An 18832-nucleotide genomic window follows, 5' to 3' on the forward strand; every position below is an offset into this window, starting at 1 on the left:
AGTCTCCTTTGTTGAAGTTCCACTTTTCAACATTGATCTCGCTTTTTTGATAGTAGCATTTGAAGGAGAATTTGAGGACACAATGATCACTGCGACCAAGAGGACTTTCATGTACTATTACTTATCATGTCTTCTTCATTTTTTAATATTAAGTCAACAGTTCACATTCTTCTCTTGTTCTTGTATAGCCTGTCATGTGAATGAATTGAGTTCATAATTTTCGATTGTACTGTACTTTTCAAAACACTCGTGATCCTAAAAAAACGTCGATTTTACCAAAAAATATACCATACGATTATTTTACGCCCGACCAAAAATTTAAGGTCAATTATCATAGATTACATATACAAAAATACAGCTGTATTTTAGGTGGATCGGTGAAATAAAGTCGGAAATTAAGCGTCTTTTTGAAAAAAAATTGCCTGTTATCATTGTAATATGTCGGGTGTTGCGCACCATACATTTTTCTGCGTTGACCCGGAAACACTTCTTTTGTAAATATTGACCCGTTTGTATCCGCCATAGCTGTCATCAGAAAACATTTCTCGTCCAAAAAGTACAGATATAACGTGAGAAAGGCTTCTATAGTTGTGGTAAATAAATTTATTTTTAAATATTATATCTATTCTTCCAAGTCATATATATTTTACACCCTTTATTAATCGTCATTGCTTGTAATACGGAAACTTGAGTGCAGGTGCCCGTTCATTTTTTTCTCATAATGGTAAAGTTGTTTACATTTTTGCATTTCGCCACCGATCGATGTCGTAAACTGAAAGTTAAAGTTGCAATTTCATGATTGTTAGAAAGACTTCGTAAAGTTATTCTATTCTGATTCACAGGTTTCTTGATTAAACATGTACTATTTTGCAATTTTGCTTAGAGTTAGAATAATTTGTGAAATATCTATCGAGTCGATGCAAGTCATTTCAGCCACACTACCACCTTTGGCCATAGTTATTTTGGCCTCAGTTTATTTTTACATTTTTTTAAATATTGTAGAGTACGATTTTAATACTACATAAATTTGTATTTAAGTGAAATAAAGATGGATGACTGAAGTGAATTCATTAAGTTATAACATTAATTGATTATAAAGAGCATACATACATATAAGTTAAAAAAAAGATTAATAAAGAATTAATGATCAAGTAGATTAATTATCTAAGTACCTACTACCTAGCAGAAATCTTCGATAATAATGGACTTACACAGCTAGTAGATGAGCCAACAACACCTTAAGCCCCATGTCCATCAAGAATAATGGCACTACTGTTACAGAGCTGGACAGGGATCTGCGCAGTAAAGACTTTCACACTAAATACAATAATGTTATAGATAAAAGGATTTTATATTAAAAACGCCAAATGAAATTAAGATATGGTACTTTTACGTGCTGAGTTCTATAAATCGATGAAATAATGATGATAGTCTCTTTTTTTTATTATTTATTAAACCTTGACCTTGTTTTGTAACTTATAAAAAAAAATATCCAATATTTCTGCAAATGCTCCAATAAATTGTTTGAAGGTGTGAATAAAAGAATTATTTCAATAGTTTATATTTTCCATATTAAAGATCAATGTATTTTGAGTACTTTTACAATCACTTTTTATGAACAATTTTTTTATCAATAAAGTTATACGGAAACATCTTCGCTACTTGATTTTTCCTTTGTGTTTTAACAAATTTTCTTCAAATTGACACTGATTCTACTTTCATTATAAAGCGGATGTGACGTTGCACCAAAACATAGACCATGCAGACATCTGTTTCACGATTGTGCATAAATTTTTCTAATTTGCTACGAGATTCAAGAATGATGAGAACTACTCTTATATATATATTTTTTATTTCACTACGAGATTATCATATACTGTTAGTTTGTATATACCATTGTGTTATTTATGGGTCTATCAGAATAAATCATGTACATACAAAAAGTAAGTTTATTTTTTGTATTAAAAGTCAAAGTTTCTCATGTAAGTTTAAAGAATGTCATAGCTTTTGTTATTTGTACAATGTAATTGCTAGTATGTGATGATAATCAATCATTATAGGTAATTTTAATTATGGAGCCTTTTAATTATCAATTCAAGTGGCATTTATCTGTTTATTCAATTATTAGGTATAATCAAATCATAAGTTATTTAATATACATGTATACATGTACAATCATGTTTAATGGCTTCATATACAAGTAATACACTTTTATTTTCAAAAGATTGTTTCCATTGTTTGAATTGGTTTTTTCCTTTTAAATAAAATTTTAGATATAATTTTGAACTTTAAACACATGATCTTTTGTTTTGATGATACAGGAGATTTTAACTTATAATCTCCAATATTTTGAGAGAACTGTAGATCTAGCTGATATTCATCAGAGATACACACAATTTTAAAAAAATGATGGGGATGTAAATTTTAATTGTCATTTTCATAATATGTCATGACAAGGTCATGTAGTTTACGATTCACTTAATGCATGGTTCTGTAAGCATTGTTATGTGAAAATTTGTAGGTAAGCTTTCTTGAACTCCAGGAACTTTCATTCAAATCATCTAAAGCTACTTGCAAGAACCAATCATACTCCTTAAAACTAATACCTTTCCAGAATGCACGTTAACATGTAATGTTGAGGATATGGAAGTGAGTCTTAGAGCATTTTCTTCTTAACTGTGTATCTCTCGAACAAATAGGATTAGAACCAATAATTTTTTTAAAAAGATTTTTCAAAGAGTTATGAATGATAGTTTTAACTTCATGGAGTGTTTGCCTAGTTCAGAAGTTTTCTTTTTAGGTAGTGACATTTGTTATGCTTTTAATGACGAAATTCTGGGAAGGTAATGATACATTAATTCTGATATGATGTAACATTTAAAAATTTAATAAAGACAACAATCTGTACTTGTTGACCTATGAACCAAGTGTTATCCATTTTAGCTTCATATCTGTCAATTTTGCTACATTTTTCTGTAGGTATTATTTTGCTGTATATCATTCTTTATACAGAATTATCAGTTCTATGTAATTATGTCGTTCACTTGGACGAAATGTACTATGGCCGAAAAGTACTGTGTCCGAAACGTTCTATGACTGAGATGACCTGAAAACAAATGAGTAGTTAAACTATTATCAATTTGATTTTTTTGTCATTCCATCACAAGGGAAAGTGGCTTCACCAATTTTCCCAGATACATGTTTTGAAACAGGGTAAATTTCTTTCATTCTCTAAGAAATTTAAAAATGTTCCAGCATCTTGAGATTTATCAACAGTTTAATGACCCTAAATCACAAAGTGAAACAACTCCAGGGGAAAAAAATGCAAAAGTCTCCTTAAATGTTTTCCTGTAACACCTTAATTTCATGCCTTGATGGAATCATACAAATCTTAGTCAAGTTAACTTTTGCTCTTTAAAGAAACCAAAGCACAAATTAGAAGTAACATGTTGGAGAGAACCCTAAAGAATTTTCCAATAAAACACATCAACCAGAGAAGAGGAATGTTTAAGGAAGTGTTAAGCAGTTGAAAATTGACCATCAGGAAATGAAATCCATGAATGATATTACATGTACCACAAAAAGTTAGGATCATATAATGGAAGGGTGATGTCAAGGTCATTGTCATTGTCATAGCTGTTGTCCATGGAAGACATTCTATTGAAAGCACTTTGTCCACCCATCTGTTTGTCTGTTCATGTTATCTTTTTTAAAATTTAAAAGTCTTATTACAAGTATTCCATTTATTTTACCACTTCCATTCTGGGTAAAATATTATCCTGTGTCAAAGTTCAGAACTGTATCAAGATTGAACTTTGTGTCCATATTCGCTTTTTTTGCTATTCAGGATTCCAACTTCACAGGTGTATCTAGCTGTGCTCTGTGAAGCATTTTATCATTTTATTCTGAATGATCCAGGTTTAGATTTCTTCTCATATTTCAAAATGATAACTTCATGTATTAAAAATAAAAGATTAAAACCTGAAAAAAGAACCCACTTTCAACTAAACAAATGAGTTATTTGAATTTTATTTGTTTGGCATCTAGAAAAAATATCCCATTTAGGTAATGAAAAGTTAAAAAATAGTTAAATGTAAGCACATTTTATTTCAAGACTAATGTACATGTTTTTTTCTATTTTCAGTTACTTCCCATTTTGGGAAAATGGATGATGATAAACCATTTGTGTGTATGGAAACTGGTTGTGGACAGGTACGTATGTGTACTGGGAATTGTTTTTAAGAAAGCTTAGTACATGTACTACAATTTATAATACTTGCAGATGTCTCTTTAAAACAGAACTGTCAAATTGAAAATAAAGCAATGATATTAGAAACCCATATCTTTTTTCCCCTCAAATTTACCCCTCATGCTTGCAGTGATTCAGCCAAAAATAAGGATAGAAAGGCTGGATTTTAGAGAAGAGGGCACTTTAAACATTGTGGTAAAAAATATAAGTAAATGGTAATATAAATTAACCATTTCTTGATTTGAGTAAGCATTTGATTGTACAGAGAATTGAAAACATGCATGATAGAATTTTAGACAAAAAATGCCAATGACTGAAATAATACATGTACATTTTGTATTTCAATTTCATACAATCATGGCAGCTCAGTGCATGCAGAAATACGTTTTATGGAGCACTTGAAAGAAGTATCTCTTTTACGTGTTCCATATAACATGTTATTACCTAATTATAAGATTTTATCTTGTTTATTAAATATACACATTTTTCTCTATTTTCAAAATTTATTCAGAACAGGGCGATCTATTGCACTGTTGATGTGCTGTTGCACGGTGCAATAGTCTCCTTGAGGAGTCTATCGCACTGACCCCATAATGACCTTTATCTAAGCCTTTTAATTGGTTGAACTTTTTTTAAGCGCTTTATTGAATTGGAATTTACACACAAAAAACTTGTTTGTAAAAACGTAGATGTGACTCTCGTCTACCAATTTGTAAACATGGAGCGGTCAATTTCCTATTCCTGGTCGAATGGTTGTCTCTTTGACATATTCCCCATTTCCATTCTTTATTATATCTCATAGACAAATTAGGTAATAAAACAGTTATTAAATGGGTTGGATGCAGTAGACCAGAACATTTGGCCGTTGGCCTCATGCAATAGAACACTTCATCATTCTCAGTACCTCAGGACAAATATTCTGGTCTATTGCATCCAACCCATTTAATAACTGTATAATATTACATGCACTAAGCTGACATAACTGTTTTATTACATTTCTCTGTAGAAATTTTAAGAATTTTCCACTGTGTGAGTTTCTTTTCATCACAATTTTAAAAAAAATATTTTGGTATAGTACATTTAATTTGGTCCACTTTTGTATGTATTTGTTTTTGGATGTGTTTTTTTGTCAAAATTAGCAAATTAAGGTAAATACCAATTAGAGATATTAGGTATATTCACTCTGATTATGTTGCTGTGTAAAACTGTAAACAGCTGAGCCAGTTGTGTAATCAGAACATCGTGTGCAATATCACAAAATATGGGTGTGTCAGAAATACATTGGTTCAAGTATAAAATACAAAATGTAATACTGTGAATGTACTTTTATTCGTGGTTACCAATTTTGTTGGATTGGGAAAGAAACACAATTACTTGGTTTTGGGGGTTTCAGTGTACAAATCAATCCTTTTCATTGGTAACCAAATTTTGTGGTTTGGGCTACCCACGAAAACCATGAAAATTGGTACCCTACGAACAATAGTACTCTTTCACAGTAATCTTCAGAGATGCAGGGAGGCATTTTAAAAGGAAAGGTGGGCACAGCACTCCTCTATAGCTGAAATAGCAAACGATGCCATGGAGTTAAAGTTCTAAAAATTCTTTATAGTTATGTCATTGATGTTTTTTTGGCCTTTATAGAGGTGATGAACAGTCCTAAAAATTTTCTAATGTCACTTAAATTATTTTTTTGTAGAGATTCACAAATGAGGATCATCTGTCAGTTCACATGAGGAAACATGAGATGTCCCTAGCATTGAACCCTGGTAGTTTGAGTCTTTCATCTGGAACTTCTCCATCTAGAGCAGGAGGGCTTATTCTAGGTAGGTCTATTTATAAAATTTTAGAAAATCCTAAAACCCAAACGCATTTTGATTGAGTAAGATTCACTGATTTTGTTGCTGACAGTAAAGTTACATTTCACTTAAAGGTCAGACATAGTTCTTGTATTGTAAAGCATTAAATTTTAGTACTGTTTAATTTTGAGTTTTCTGCTATCTAATCTAATCTAGTTTTTTTTAAAATTTGGTATCATTCCTTAAATAGTCTTAAATGTTAGTTTAATTGTAGCATTACTGGTTTCACCCTGAGTATTTCATGGTTTACAGTAATTGGGGATAATCAGAAGTAGAATGGGATTGTATACAATTTGTTTTTTGCGCTATCCAGTAATTGTTACTTTTTTATTTCATGAATATAAACAAGAATTTAATTATAAACATTTATTACCTTATTACAGATCAAACGCCAACACCAACTAAGTTCTTGAAAAACTGTGAAGAAATTGGGCTTTTCCAGGAGTTGAGAAACCCGTTTGAGGAGGCTTTCAAGAAGGCATTGGATACGGATGGGGATCAAGGACTTGGTGTGAGTATTTAACAAAATTCTAAGTATACTGTAAACATATTAATTTTCGCTGATATAAGCCTCATATTGTGTTTTAAATCAATTTTGGGGTTACTTTAAGCGCTTTTATGTTCAACATGAAAATAGCAAAAATTAGTACACTTTGGAAATTTATACTTAAATAGAATTATTGTGTTAATAAAAGATATTTTGAACAGTCTTCGAATGAAGACAATAAAGTTACTTGTAGAAACCTGAAAAAAGATCCTATCTTTCCAAAGTGTCATGCTATTGAGACAGGAATGCCGATATGAATGCATTAAACCCTTTTTCTTTTCCATTTCTTTTTAAATGTAAGCACTGACTTGTTTTGTTTTGTTTAATCTTTAATTTTTATCTTGTGAGGGAAAAAAATAAGACACAATTAACATTGGTTGATTTTCAAGGGCCTAATCTATAGGGAGAAATGAGCAAAAACTTCTCCTTGCTTGTGCCCACTTCTCCTATTTGTCTTTGACAGGGGAAAGTTTTTGTAACAGATTATATAGACAAAACAGGGCATTAATGGACCATTAAGAGATATCCTGCCACGTTTTGGTGAAAAATGGGGATGAAAAAATTTTCAAAATGGCCTTGGACTTGAAAATTACATTTTGGATTTAGCTGAAGATTGAAACTAACATGCATTTTATGGTATTAAACAACTGTGCAAAGCTTCCATTGATTCTTTCGCAAAATATCTTCTTGAAACTGTCAAGGGATGAAAAAACTGACAGATGGGCAGACACATCTGTTTTCAGAGGGTGTCACATGATACCTCGCCACTTTGCATGGCGGGTACAAAAATGTCAATATTGTTATTTTTTTTAAACAAAATCTTCTTGTCTTCAATGTCTAGACTAGGCCCTGTTATCTTCTTTTGGAAATTGGAATGTTTTGTCAAATATTTATTGGATGTTGCAATGCTTCTATGTTAAACTTACAGGGAATCCCTCTACCAGGACCATCAGGGGGAGAGAATGAGTTAAACACACCAGTTCCTCCCATAGCTAGGACTATATCTGAATTTGGACCATCAGCCAAAGTTAAACGGCTTGACAAGTCTAAGCTTTTGAAGTCTGAACCAAAATCTCCTGACCTAAATGTACTAGATAAAGATACTATGGTTGTGACATCATCGAAACCTTCTACAATAGTGTCATCTGCTACTCTGATAACTGCTGCACATTCCACAACTCATTCTCCGTAAGTTTTGATAACATAGAATAGAACAATGTTGCTGTTTCATGTCATTGTACCTTTCTGGAAAATTTAAGCGATGACTTGATACTTATTTTTAGTCTGAAAATAAAACCAAAACAAAGCAGTGATTTCTTAAATCTGTGAAATATAACAAGAATGGATATGGTGAATATTTCAAAGAGACAACAACCCACCAGGATGAAAAATGTCAGCTCAAGGCCAGTGTACATTTTACGTGATAAGAATAATAATGATGAAGTGAACATTTTATACTACATGTCCTTTTATTCTCCTGTGGAGTTGTAGTGACAGTTAAACTACTACTGAATGTTAGTGTCTACTCTTGTAGGCAGATGTTTTTAAGCAAAGACTTTCTCTACAAAACACTGTAGCATTAACAACAATATATTTCAGATGATGCTTCTTTTTTTCCTTGGGAGAATGCTTCTGTGTTAGGGAATGGCATATTTCTAATTGTTAATTGATTGAAATTGAAGTCAAAGTAAAAGTTCAGTACACATTTTTTTGGCTATTTCAGACCAAAAACCACAGTTGCATTTCCAACAGTTGCACCAGTTCTACCACAGTCTCAGTGCACCATGCAGATATTTTTACAATTACCCAATGGTCAAACAGTCCCTGTTCAAATACCTGCATCCATTCCAAGTGTCCCTGTGATCCAGACTGCTCAACAATCAAGTGTTCAGCAGATCCAGACTAATACAACTACTATAATACAACAGACCACACAGCAGGCAACATCTCCACAGAAACCACAGACTTCATTCACCAAACAGGTAGGATTTTTGTAATGAAAATATACAATGGAAAATTCATGCATTAAAAGAACATATCTGGAGGACATTATTGATTTTCTTTGATAATTTACTCTACCAATATGAAGTTAGACTATAATCATATGGTGAATTATACTGAAATACATGTTTTTCAGAGTTTATAGTCCCCGGCCGCTGTGCATAAGGTGACACAGAAATACTGCCGTCTTGTTCGGTCATGACAACTTTTATTGTACTTTTGCAATTGAACTTTTTTTAGGCACAGGGGACATATGGCTATGAGTTGCACTAGTGCTACAGAACTTGAAAAAATACTAAAGCCTGCAATTTTTCTCCACTGTCTGTGATGTCTTAAAACCTTAAGATGTTCACTGGAGTTACTATGGAAGTTGTCTCTTCATTTCAGAAATTAAAACAGGCTATACAGCAGCAAACACTGCCATCACCCAGTTCGAGACCAAGTACCCAAATTATTCAAGTTTCTCCTGAGAGTTCTGTACACAGTCCCTCCTCCTTCGTTGGAAGTCTACCTATAAGTTCTCCACTGTCTGTGGACACATCATTTTCATCTGATACGTCATCTCCTACAATCGATTCCACTCAATTCACTCCCATGTAAGTATTTTTACAAATGGAAGAACAGCCGGAAAATGTATTTTGAAGACAGAACTTCAGATGAATTTCACATTTTTGAAATTTATATTCTGTGTAAACTAAAGTTACAAATCATCACAAATCCCATAAAAAGATTAAGGCTAAAATCTTAAATCTGACGCTGCATTTACTTCAAATGCACAAAAACATAGCACACACTAATCTTTATGACAAAATATATGGCCAGAAGAGAGATGAAAAAGGTATTATTTGCATAATTTCTCTTCAGTCCAGACCTACATGTATACATAAATCATGCTATACATAACAAATTTTAACTGTCAATTCTCAGTTTTTAGATTTTTTTTCCCATTGTTTATTTTTAGATCAAGTAAGAGATCAAGGAGAGATGAAAATGAACTTGATGGGAGGAGGAAGAAATTCCTAGAAAGAAACAGGTATGTTTGTTTGGAAGCAATTTCAGAAAATACTGTAAACAAATTGATTTTTGCAAATTATTTTATTTTTGCTTTGTGAGCAAGAAAAATCTCGAAAGTTTTGAAAACTTCATTGAAACTCTAGAATATCTTCAACTTGTATAAAAAAACCAAAACTTCTTACACTTTTAGAAGGAAACCAATTTGTTCAATAGGGACTTGTATGAAAATCTACCATATAGCAGGTAATTTTCGTGAGGTGCTAATTTTTGCGTATTAAAGCGGGCTGTCTTAAAATGCCAAAATAAATTCTGAAATATGAACTGTAGGCTTAAGTACTTGGTTCACCACTTATCATCTGCCAAAATTAGAAACACCAACATTTTTTGTATACCTTTTTGCTTCAAAATCACCAAATTTTACACCCACCAAAGTAACCCACTATACATTATTAGTCTTTCATTTACCAAACTTAGTTAAGTCATGTTGATGATAAACAACAACTAAGGAGATGAAATATTAATTGTAGTGCATGAAGTACCATTCTGTTTAAGAATCAGGCAATGAGTGACACATCATTTTTCCCAATTTAGTCATTTTTTTGCCTACACTATACTCAGTACATCTGGGAAACAACAGAAAAGCTATTTAAGTTAATCCTGAAGCATCTTTGACGTAGATATTTTTTGACTGCTTATATAGGGAAAAAGTGTGGGAAATTTTCCCACCATTTTTTTTCGTGTATTTTAACTAAACTTGGTGAATAAATATCTTTAGAAGGACAACTTAACACTTTTATTGTTTTTTCTGGGAGTTATTAGGTAAAAATTCTTGGATAATGTAATAAAATCACTGCTTTCCTTTTCTTTATGTACCACATCTTACACACATTTTGCCTGATTCTTAGACGGAGAAGTACTTTAACAGATCAAGACTTCTAGAATTCTCACATACAAAAAATGACAAAGAAAGCAAAACAATAGACTCAGTTCATGTGTTGTCAAACAACTAATGTCTTTAATTACTATTGTTTGCTTCTACAACTTTATTGACTGTAGATTACATGTAAATTGAAAGTTTTCTGGTAATATTTTAGTTCCAATTCCACTTTATTTAAAAAATATATTAGGTTTGTATAATATTGTTCCAATTCCATGCTCACATAGGAAAAATATGAAAATTAGATCTCACAATAAGGATATTACTTTTAAGGAATATCAGATTAAACATACATACTATGAACTAAATACTGTACTGACAGTCAGTTGGTTCATAGAAATACTATTTTATGCAATACATTTAATATTCCATGCCAGAAAGAAGATAATTATGAATTTTTTGGAAGGAGAGATCAAATGTACTTAAAAGTTCTATTTAAAACAAATGAGAACAACTTACAGTGAACATACAATAATGACATATTCAGGAATCTTATTGACTTGATTGTTAGGTCATTCAGGGTCATCACTTGTATGCATGAACAGGTATTCAATGCCCACATATAGTAGAAGTTAAGTATTCATAGAAAATTATATTTGAAATGAATTCCATTTCAGAGCTGCTGCAGCAAGATGTAGAGCAAAAAGAAAATCCTGGATCAACAATTTGGAAAAGAGAAGCTCGGATCTACAAAACAATAATAATAAACTCCAGGTATCTATAGGACTTTCTCCTTTTTTGAAAAGTACAAAATATTGTTAAAATTCTACAGATATTGTGAATTTGAAAAGCATATAGTTATTTTGAAAGTACTATTGTTCATTGAGTAACAATTTTCGTGGTTTTCGTGGAGAGGCCAATCCTCGAAATTTGGGTCCCATCAAAAAGGAGATTTTTATCTATGTGTATACATGTACTGAAAATCTCAAAACCACGAATTCAAGAATCCATGAACTTGTGTTTCTTCCCTAATCCACAAATATTGGTATCCAGGTACTAAAGTAATTTTACAGTATCATAATTAACCATAAATGACAGAATGTTATTAATAGATCACACTGTATATACTCTGTCTGTGTTTTCATTTTATGATAGTCTGCAGTCGAACTTCGCTAGCTCTCAAACTTGGATGGCTCGAACACCTGGGATTTTTCGAACACAATTCAAAGTACCAAAATTTTCTCCTATATAATCAATATAAACAACCTTGGATTTCTCGAACTTTGATTTCTCGAACACCCGAACTGATTAGTTGGTCCGTTCTGTAATAAATCTTAGAGATTAACCCTCACTAACTCGAACTTGTCAACCATTTTGTCAGCTTGGGTAATAAAAGGAAAAACTGAAACTGAAACCCTGTCATTAATCAGTGTCAGTGTCATTTTAGTTAATTACAGGTAATAATTTAAGTCATCACTAATCTGGAAGTTTTAATCTTAACTTAACATTGAAGTTCAGAATGTTCCAAAGTCGGTATGATGGAAAGCATGAAAGAAAATTGGATGAAAACAAATTATTGACCAAGGAACTCAAACTCTGAACGTTTTTAAAAACAAACACGTTATTTTTAATGTCCACAAATCAACATAATCTTCCAAAGTGAATGAATAAGATCCTCAAACTAACAAAACTTCGTTGGAAATAATCAATTTCTAACGATTAAGTCGAACTCGGACCAGCAACAAAAAAAAATCTGGAAATATTTGAACTTCAATTTCTCGAACAATTTCCCATAACTCGAACACATTTCAATGGTCCCTTGGAGTTTGAGCTGCCAAGGTTTGACTGTATATGAAATTGCTAAGTCTGGTTAGAGCTTACAGCCATCTATAACTTGAAGAATAATTGAACAACAACTAAACTGTTATGATTTTGTTTTTTCAATTACAGAGTGAGATTAATTTGTTGAGGACAGAAGTGGCTAACTTAAAGACTTTGTTATTAGCCCATAAAGACTGTCCTGTTACACAAGCTTTACAGAAACAAGGCATTCAAATAGGTAAGATTGTGTATCTCTTAATATGGACAGATTCAGGGCCTAATTTAGACATCAATGACAAGAAGTTTGAGTAAAATAATGTTGACATGTTTGTCTATAAAATGTATAACAAAATCTTTTCCTTGTCATAGACAAATAGGAGAATTAAGCACAAACAAAGAGAAATTTCTGCTCTTATCTACCTATTGGTTAGACTTTGCGGCAATTGATAAATCTAATGACACAGAAAGGAAAATTCATGACAAAAATTTCTCTACTTTTGGCTTAAATTGTTACACTCACTTTTCAAATTGAGGAGGTATATACTGATTATATAAAGTTTCCTTTATTTAATAGGTGTACACATTCATTATGTATTCTTCTTAGTATTCTTCTAAGTGGTTTTAGATTATAATTCAATTTTCACTGATGTTACACTGAGGAATTAAAAAAAATGCTGAAGACATATGGTGCAGTAGCAGGAAAATTAAAGTTACTTTTGTATCTTTAGTGTTTCTGTGTTTTGTTTGTGGGTGTTTTTTTTTCATATATGACTAAATAAGTAAATACAGTGCCATTAATTTTATCAGGAAGGAAAATATCAGCATACAATTAGCCAGAAGAAACCCATTGAAGATTTCTCTTATGTTTGGCTCTGTGTAAGGTCAATTTATATAGTCTCTATATTTTCTGAAGGTAGAATTTATCTACCTGACTTTTCTTACATAAACATTTGATATTTTGCAGCAAACAACCAACCTGAGACTGAACAAATTGAAGACATACCGATAAATCTGACAACAAAACCTGTTGAGAATCCAGCCATTACCATAACACCAGTTACAAATATCACAAACTTACCATCCCAAACCATTTCACATTTACCAACCCTCCAAAATGTGCAGTTAGCCCCAACAACAGGGGAGCGAACTGTTACAATACCAACCTATGTAGCAAATATAGTTGAACACCAAGCCATCCGTATCTTACCAACTGTGAAAACTCAGGAAGGTTCTAAAGCAGTGCGGAAGAAATGACAACGACAGAAAGCTTAGACTGAATTATAATATTTATTGAATTCTTCTTTTTGTGGCAGCCATATTTTTTTGTTTTTATTTGTTTAGCTTGGATTGCATGTTTGGCAACATCACAGGAAATATATTTTATCTCATAGTTTTAATTCTTAGAAGTAGAAAACCTTAGATATTTTGTAGATATATATCATACATGAGGTTGTTTAAAATGTTAATACATGTAATTCCTGTATTTTTGCCAAACTGACAATCAATGTGCATATATATTGGTAGTTAATATTATGAATTTTTTATTATTTTTGTCATTTACTACTATTTAATAGTACATGTACTAAATATTTCATACATTTTATGGCCCTTGCTTTAATGAGGGATAGTTTATAGTGATCAGAATGTCCATTATTTTGTCTGTCTAATTGTGTGCCCATCTTTACTTATGTATCCCCAATTCCTCCCAAACCTCTTCGTGGATTTTTGTCGATTCCATCACTAAAACATGAATGTTGCCGTTAATTCAGATGGATGGTAGAGCATACTGATTTTGTATGTACAACTGAAGTGATTGATAGATTTTTTATATTCCTGTCACTCTAAATGTTTTGATAGATATTTTATATCTTATCATGTACAAAAGACAAAGAAATATCTGTCAACAAGATCAAAGGAAAGAGTACAGATTACCAGTAAATGTCATCAGGATGTTAGGGGTATCCTTTAGTGAGTTATCATCACACTAGTTTATATACATTGGATGGTGTATTTTGATATTGTTGAAATAAATATAAAATGGGTATTTTGAATCTGAATTTGTTGTCTGTAGTGACCAATTTAAAGTGTGATTTATGTAGTATTTTTTTTTCTTTTAAAATAGAGAATTTTAATGTTTTATACTGTTAAATTTCATAAATTTTGACAATTTAACTATTTTATTGAATTAAAAATTAATTAAGTTTTGTCTGGAGTGAATTAATTGATTGAAAGCAATTACAGTCAAATTGGTCAAAACATGTACCAATCAAAATCTGTTTTGGTTGACACAGATTCAAAACTAATAAAAAAGACTTTAGACAATATTTTTTGACAGGTTACTGGTTTATTTGGGTTGTGTGTTAGCCAGATTTTACTGTATATTTATAACAACATGTTATACATTTAATACATGAGTAAGTCTACTATTACATTTTTTAAATTAAATGTATTTGTTTCAGTGAAGGTTAGAAAATAAATTTTGTTGTTATTCAAAATTGTGATATAAATGTGCTAAACTGTAAGGTTGGCTAGACCTTTATTTGTTATGATTTTTTTGGCTATTATATTTGGAACAAGCTGTCTACTATATGAAATCCTATATATAACTTCATCATTGTTAGTATATTATACATTGTCGAAGTAAATTATTTATTGTTTGCTATGATGCATTAATTATTTTATTAACTATTACCTCATTCATATTTCCTTAATATGTTTGTTGGCTGTTGCATATGTATTATGTGAAATGGTACAAAAAATGTATATTGTCATTTTGGGCTATTCCGTTTCATGAATGTAGGAGGGTAGGAAGGAAAGTTTTATTTAAGATGGTTTTAGGTAGTTTTTAGTAAATGCTTATCTGATATATATATAAAGAACTTAAAAAGATTTTTTTGTTGAGTAAGTATTATTGAAGTTCCCTCCTACATCCCCTTTTTCATTTTAATGGAATTACCGGTATCTTCATGCCTGTTGCACCACTTTTGTGCAATGTGTTCTGTAACCAAGAAATCATGATATTGCCTATATATTAGTGTAGATGTTGCATTGTATGTTTTGGTCTTATTTCCTGCCTGTTAAATGATTCTAACACAATTCACCAACTTTTCCTTTAATTTAAACAACTTGATATTTAAAGTATTCTATACCTTTCCATCAACTACATTATAACTATTTGATAGATTTCAACCATACTTGCTAGCAATAATGTATGGGGGGTCCCCACAAGACTCACTTTTAGTTTCACTCAATTGAACAAGATGGCTATCACAGACTGTATAGGGCTTTTGACCTTAATCCATTTTGGCATATATTTCTGATAATATTTTATCAATGTCTAGCAAACTTGGCCAGAATGACACGAGAAGAAAGGAACTCTATAAGTAATGTATAATGTTCAATTTAATGTATGGCCACCATTTTTCTGATTTTTTTTAGCTTACCTTGCTTTACCTTGCTTTAGTGTCAACAGTGGAAAACCTACTTTGAAAACTTACTTGCCCTGTTCGTAAACGTTTTTTTACTATTGTGTCATTCTGACTCCATTCTAAAACACAAAGTTGGCTGTTTAATTTTGTTGAATATTCAAAATAGAAAGCCCATGTGATTGATAAATATCTTCTCTGTGATCTGTTAAATTGTTTATTTTGTATAACATGTTGTTGTTTCCACTAGTCACCTGTGTTACACAATTTAGTCAGTTTTCCATTTTAGTACTACTAGTTAAAAATACATGTGATAACAACTTATCTTTTGTATTGTTTGAGTTTAAATGGTAATCACGCCAATTAGAAATGTAATGAAGAATGTTAACATTTGCTTAAATAATATTCTTTATAAAAAAAACCTTGTGAAACCATGTAGATTTTTTGATTAGAGTTAGGATAGATAAAACTGCATCTTTTACTACAAGATGTTCAGAAAATAAATAGTAGACTTTCTTAACTTACCAATACTTTTATATTAACGAGAAAACATATTATACAGTATTTGATATTTTGACTAAGAAGCTACATGCATTTTGTACCCAACAATTGCTTGGCAGCACAGCATTTAGATAATGCAAAAGAATTTATATCCATTTTGTTTCTAGTGTTACTAATTCTTCATAGTGCAAGTTTGTTTCTTAACAGTCATTAAGGCTTCAGATCGAACAAATAATACAGATTATTTAAGTTGTCAACAATTTCCTCCCCATTTTAGTGTGTTGTAAAAGAATCTTCAGCATTTAGAGCTGTTGTATATTAGCTTACATGCCACATTCCAATAATTGCTTCAAATGCTGTATCCGCCCCAGAGTAACTTAACCCTGTCATTGCTTATTATTATAACCTAGGGTTGATTAGTTTTCATATCAAACCTTTGATAGTTTCATCATTGTCATTGATTTCATGACTGTGAATCTTACTATGTTTGTTGTTAAAGTGCAATTCTCATTAATGTTTTATAGACTATTACATGGTTGTTAATTTGATGCTGGAGTCATTGTTTATGGTTATATAGAACATTTGTTTATGGATGTCATTTTTATTTTGGTATTTTTCATGCTTTATCATATTTATTACCTTACACATCTATGTAGGTTTATTGAAATAAAAAAGTTACAGTATTAGTATAAAAAAAAAACAGGCCCCAACCATTAATTTGTTAAAAATGATTTTAAAGAGTTTTCCTTGATTAATCTTCCTCAGATATGTATTCAAGTAATTCTAAACTGAAAATTATTCCATATTTAATAACTATTGATTTTTTTTTAATTATTAAGGCTATGATTTAGATAGCTTTACCATGGCTCACTGCACTTAAGTAGAACTCAGCCTTATGAATTGATTGTTTTTTACCCAAATATATTGTATTGCAGATGGTGTATTTATAGAGTAAAATTGGGTCAGATTGTTTTCATTGTCTGTAATTTCATTATGCAGCCAAAATTGTCCTTTATCCTAACTCCCAGGTATGACAAATAATATAAGGACTGGTTATTAGTACTATGTATTGGCTTTTATAACTTCAATATTTCATTTTCATGCATTTTTAATTGTCATGAAAAACGTACATTTTTTTCTCAAAATATTTTATATAAATGGCAAAAGTATTAGGGAACCAATATATCAGGGTCCATGTGTCATTTTCCCTTCCCAATGTTAGTTTTACTAATTGTCAAAAAATTCTTGACCAACTATAAGGTTTCAATTTATTGATAAAGTTTTTTGATGTTGTACAGCATTTACAAATATCATTGTGTCTACTTAAAATTTTTGCAATTTTTTTTTTTAGATTTGTACACTGCAAAATAGTCTTTTGTCATTTCTGTTGCAAGCAAGCCATAGTGATAATTAAGACTTAAGGAGTAACCTGTCCTCTGGTCAGTCATATCTGTTATAAGTTAAGCAATTCATAGGATTTAAGAAAAATAGTGAATGTTGAAAGTGAAATTAATTAAACCAAATCCTTTGTCAAGAAATTATGCGAAGAGGGTGCCTTATAAGTCTGTTAGGTTACATTTTAGTAAATTATACATTTGATATGTTTAGTAAACAGTTTTTATGGCAAGTAATTTATTAGTATATCTTTCTTTTTTTTTGTATGTACATTTTGGGTAATACCAGTGGCGTAGCTAGGACCAAATCAATGTTGAAGAAGGAAGTTTCTATTGTAAGCATGTTGAAGCCTCAGCTTCTTGAAATACTTGGTAGCTATGCCACTAAATATGAACCAGTTGTTCATTGATTATGAGTTATTTTTCATCCTTACATGCATAGTAATAAGACATTTATGTGTTGTAAAATTAGTTTCATTTATTAGCATTGTTTGTTATTGGTTATTAGTGCATTGTTTTGTAAGACATTTCCATGCCATTATTTATTCTTACTTTTGCACAATCTACAATGTCTGCAGATTAAAAAGTTATGCTCCTGACCTGTGATGTTTTTACTCATCTGTTCAAAAGTGGTTGCATTGGAGTGGCATTGTCAAAGGGGACTTTTTCAAAGAGGGACTACTGTAACTCCTTATGCCTATAACCAACTTAGAGACGGTTATGAACCTATATTATGTCTCCCACCACTTTGTTTGTGATACATATTGTTTTTGCCTGCTCATCACTTTTGAAAGTGCAAGTTTCTAAAACTACAGTACCAGATTTCATTAACTCTTGCATGTACTTAGGACATGATATGAAGTTGTGCAAGGAATTTATGATCCACTTAATTTTGCTTGAGTTATACCTCCTTTAGTTTTTGAATGGTGGGATGAGGGGTTGGAGAGAGAGATACATTTTTGTAGGCAAATTTTAATTAGTGATCAAGATTACCCACTGGCTACCAATCCCAATGCATCGTCTTCATACAAGTAGTACAAGTTGCCTAAAAACAAACCATTAATGATAATCATAATGAGATAAACATTGACCTGAAGAAATTTGTTTCTTCATAAAAAAATGGTATATATTCAATATCAAAACATAA

At 31.2% G+C, this 18832-nt stretch overlaps 1 protein-coding gene across 2 annotated transcripts; it reads left to right on the forward strand.

Annotated features, from left to right (window-relative positions):
* Positions 1-505: 505 nt before the first annotated feature.
* On the forward strand, positions 506-18284 carry LOC148611424 (cyclic AMP-dependent transcription factor ATF-7-like). 2 transcript variants are annotated; one of them, XM_088592032.1, is made up of 11 exons: positions 506-593; positions 4145-4212; positions 5946-6072; positions 6489-6616; positions 7581-7840; positions 8376-8634; positions 9041-9249; positions 9615-9686; positions 11222-11318; positions 12495-12603; positions 13330-18284. In XM_088592032.1, the coding sequence occupies exons 2-11, from the start codon at positions 4165-4167 to the stop codon at positions 13617-13619; spliced, it is 1599 nt and encodes a 532-aa protein (XP_088448158.1). In that variant the 5' UTR covers positions 506-593; positions 4145-4164; the 3' UTR covers positions 13620-18284. The 2 variants fall into 2 exon arrangements, with proteins under 2 accessions (XP_088448158.1, XP_088448159.1); XM_088592033.1 differs by lacking the exons at positions 506-593; positions 4145-4212 and adding an exon at positions 4949-5060.
* The last annotated feature ends 548 nt before the right edge of the window (positions 18285-18832 follow it).

The sequence above is a fragment of the Perna viridis genome, chromosome 7 (genome assembly GCF_037379345.1).
Source record: "Perna viridis isolate PV_CMFRI_1.1 ecotype Kerala chromosome 7, ASM3737934v1, whole genome shotgun sequence".
NCBI classification, from domain to species: Eukaryota; Metazoa; Mollusca; class Bivalvia; order Mytilida; family Mytilidae; genus Perna; species Perna viridis.

Bases quoted from the DNA above. Each gene is read 5' to 3' on its own strand.
- LOC148611424 (XM_088592032.1), top strand. From the start codon at position 4,165: ATGGATGATGATAAACCATTTGTGTGTATGGAAACTGGTTGTGGACAG. The intron at 11,319-12,494 runs GTATCTATAGGA...TTTCAATTACAG, and splicing joins ACAATAATAATAAACTCCAG to AGTGAGATTAATTTGTTGAG. The intron at 12,604-13,329 runs GTAAGATTGTGT...GATATTTTGCAG, and splicing joins GAAACAAGGCATTCAAATAG to CAAACAACCAACCTGAGACT.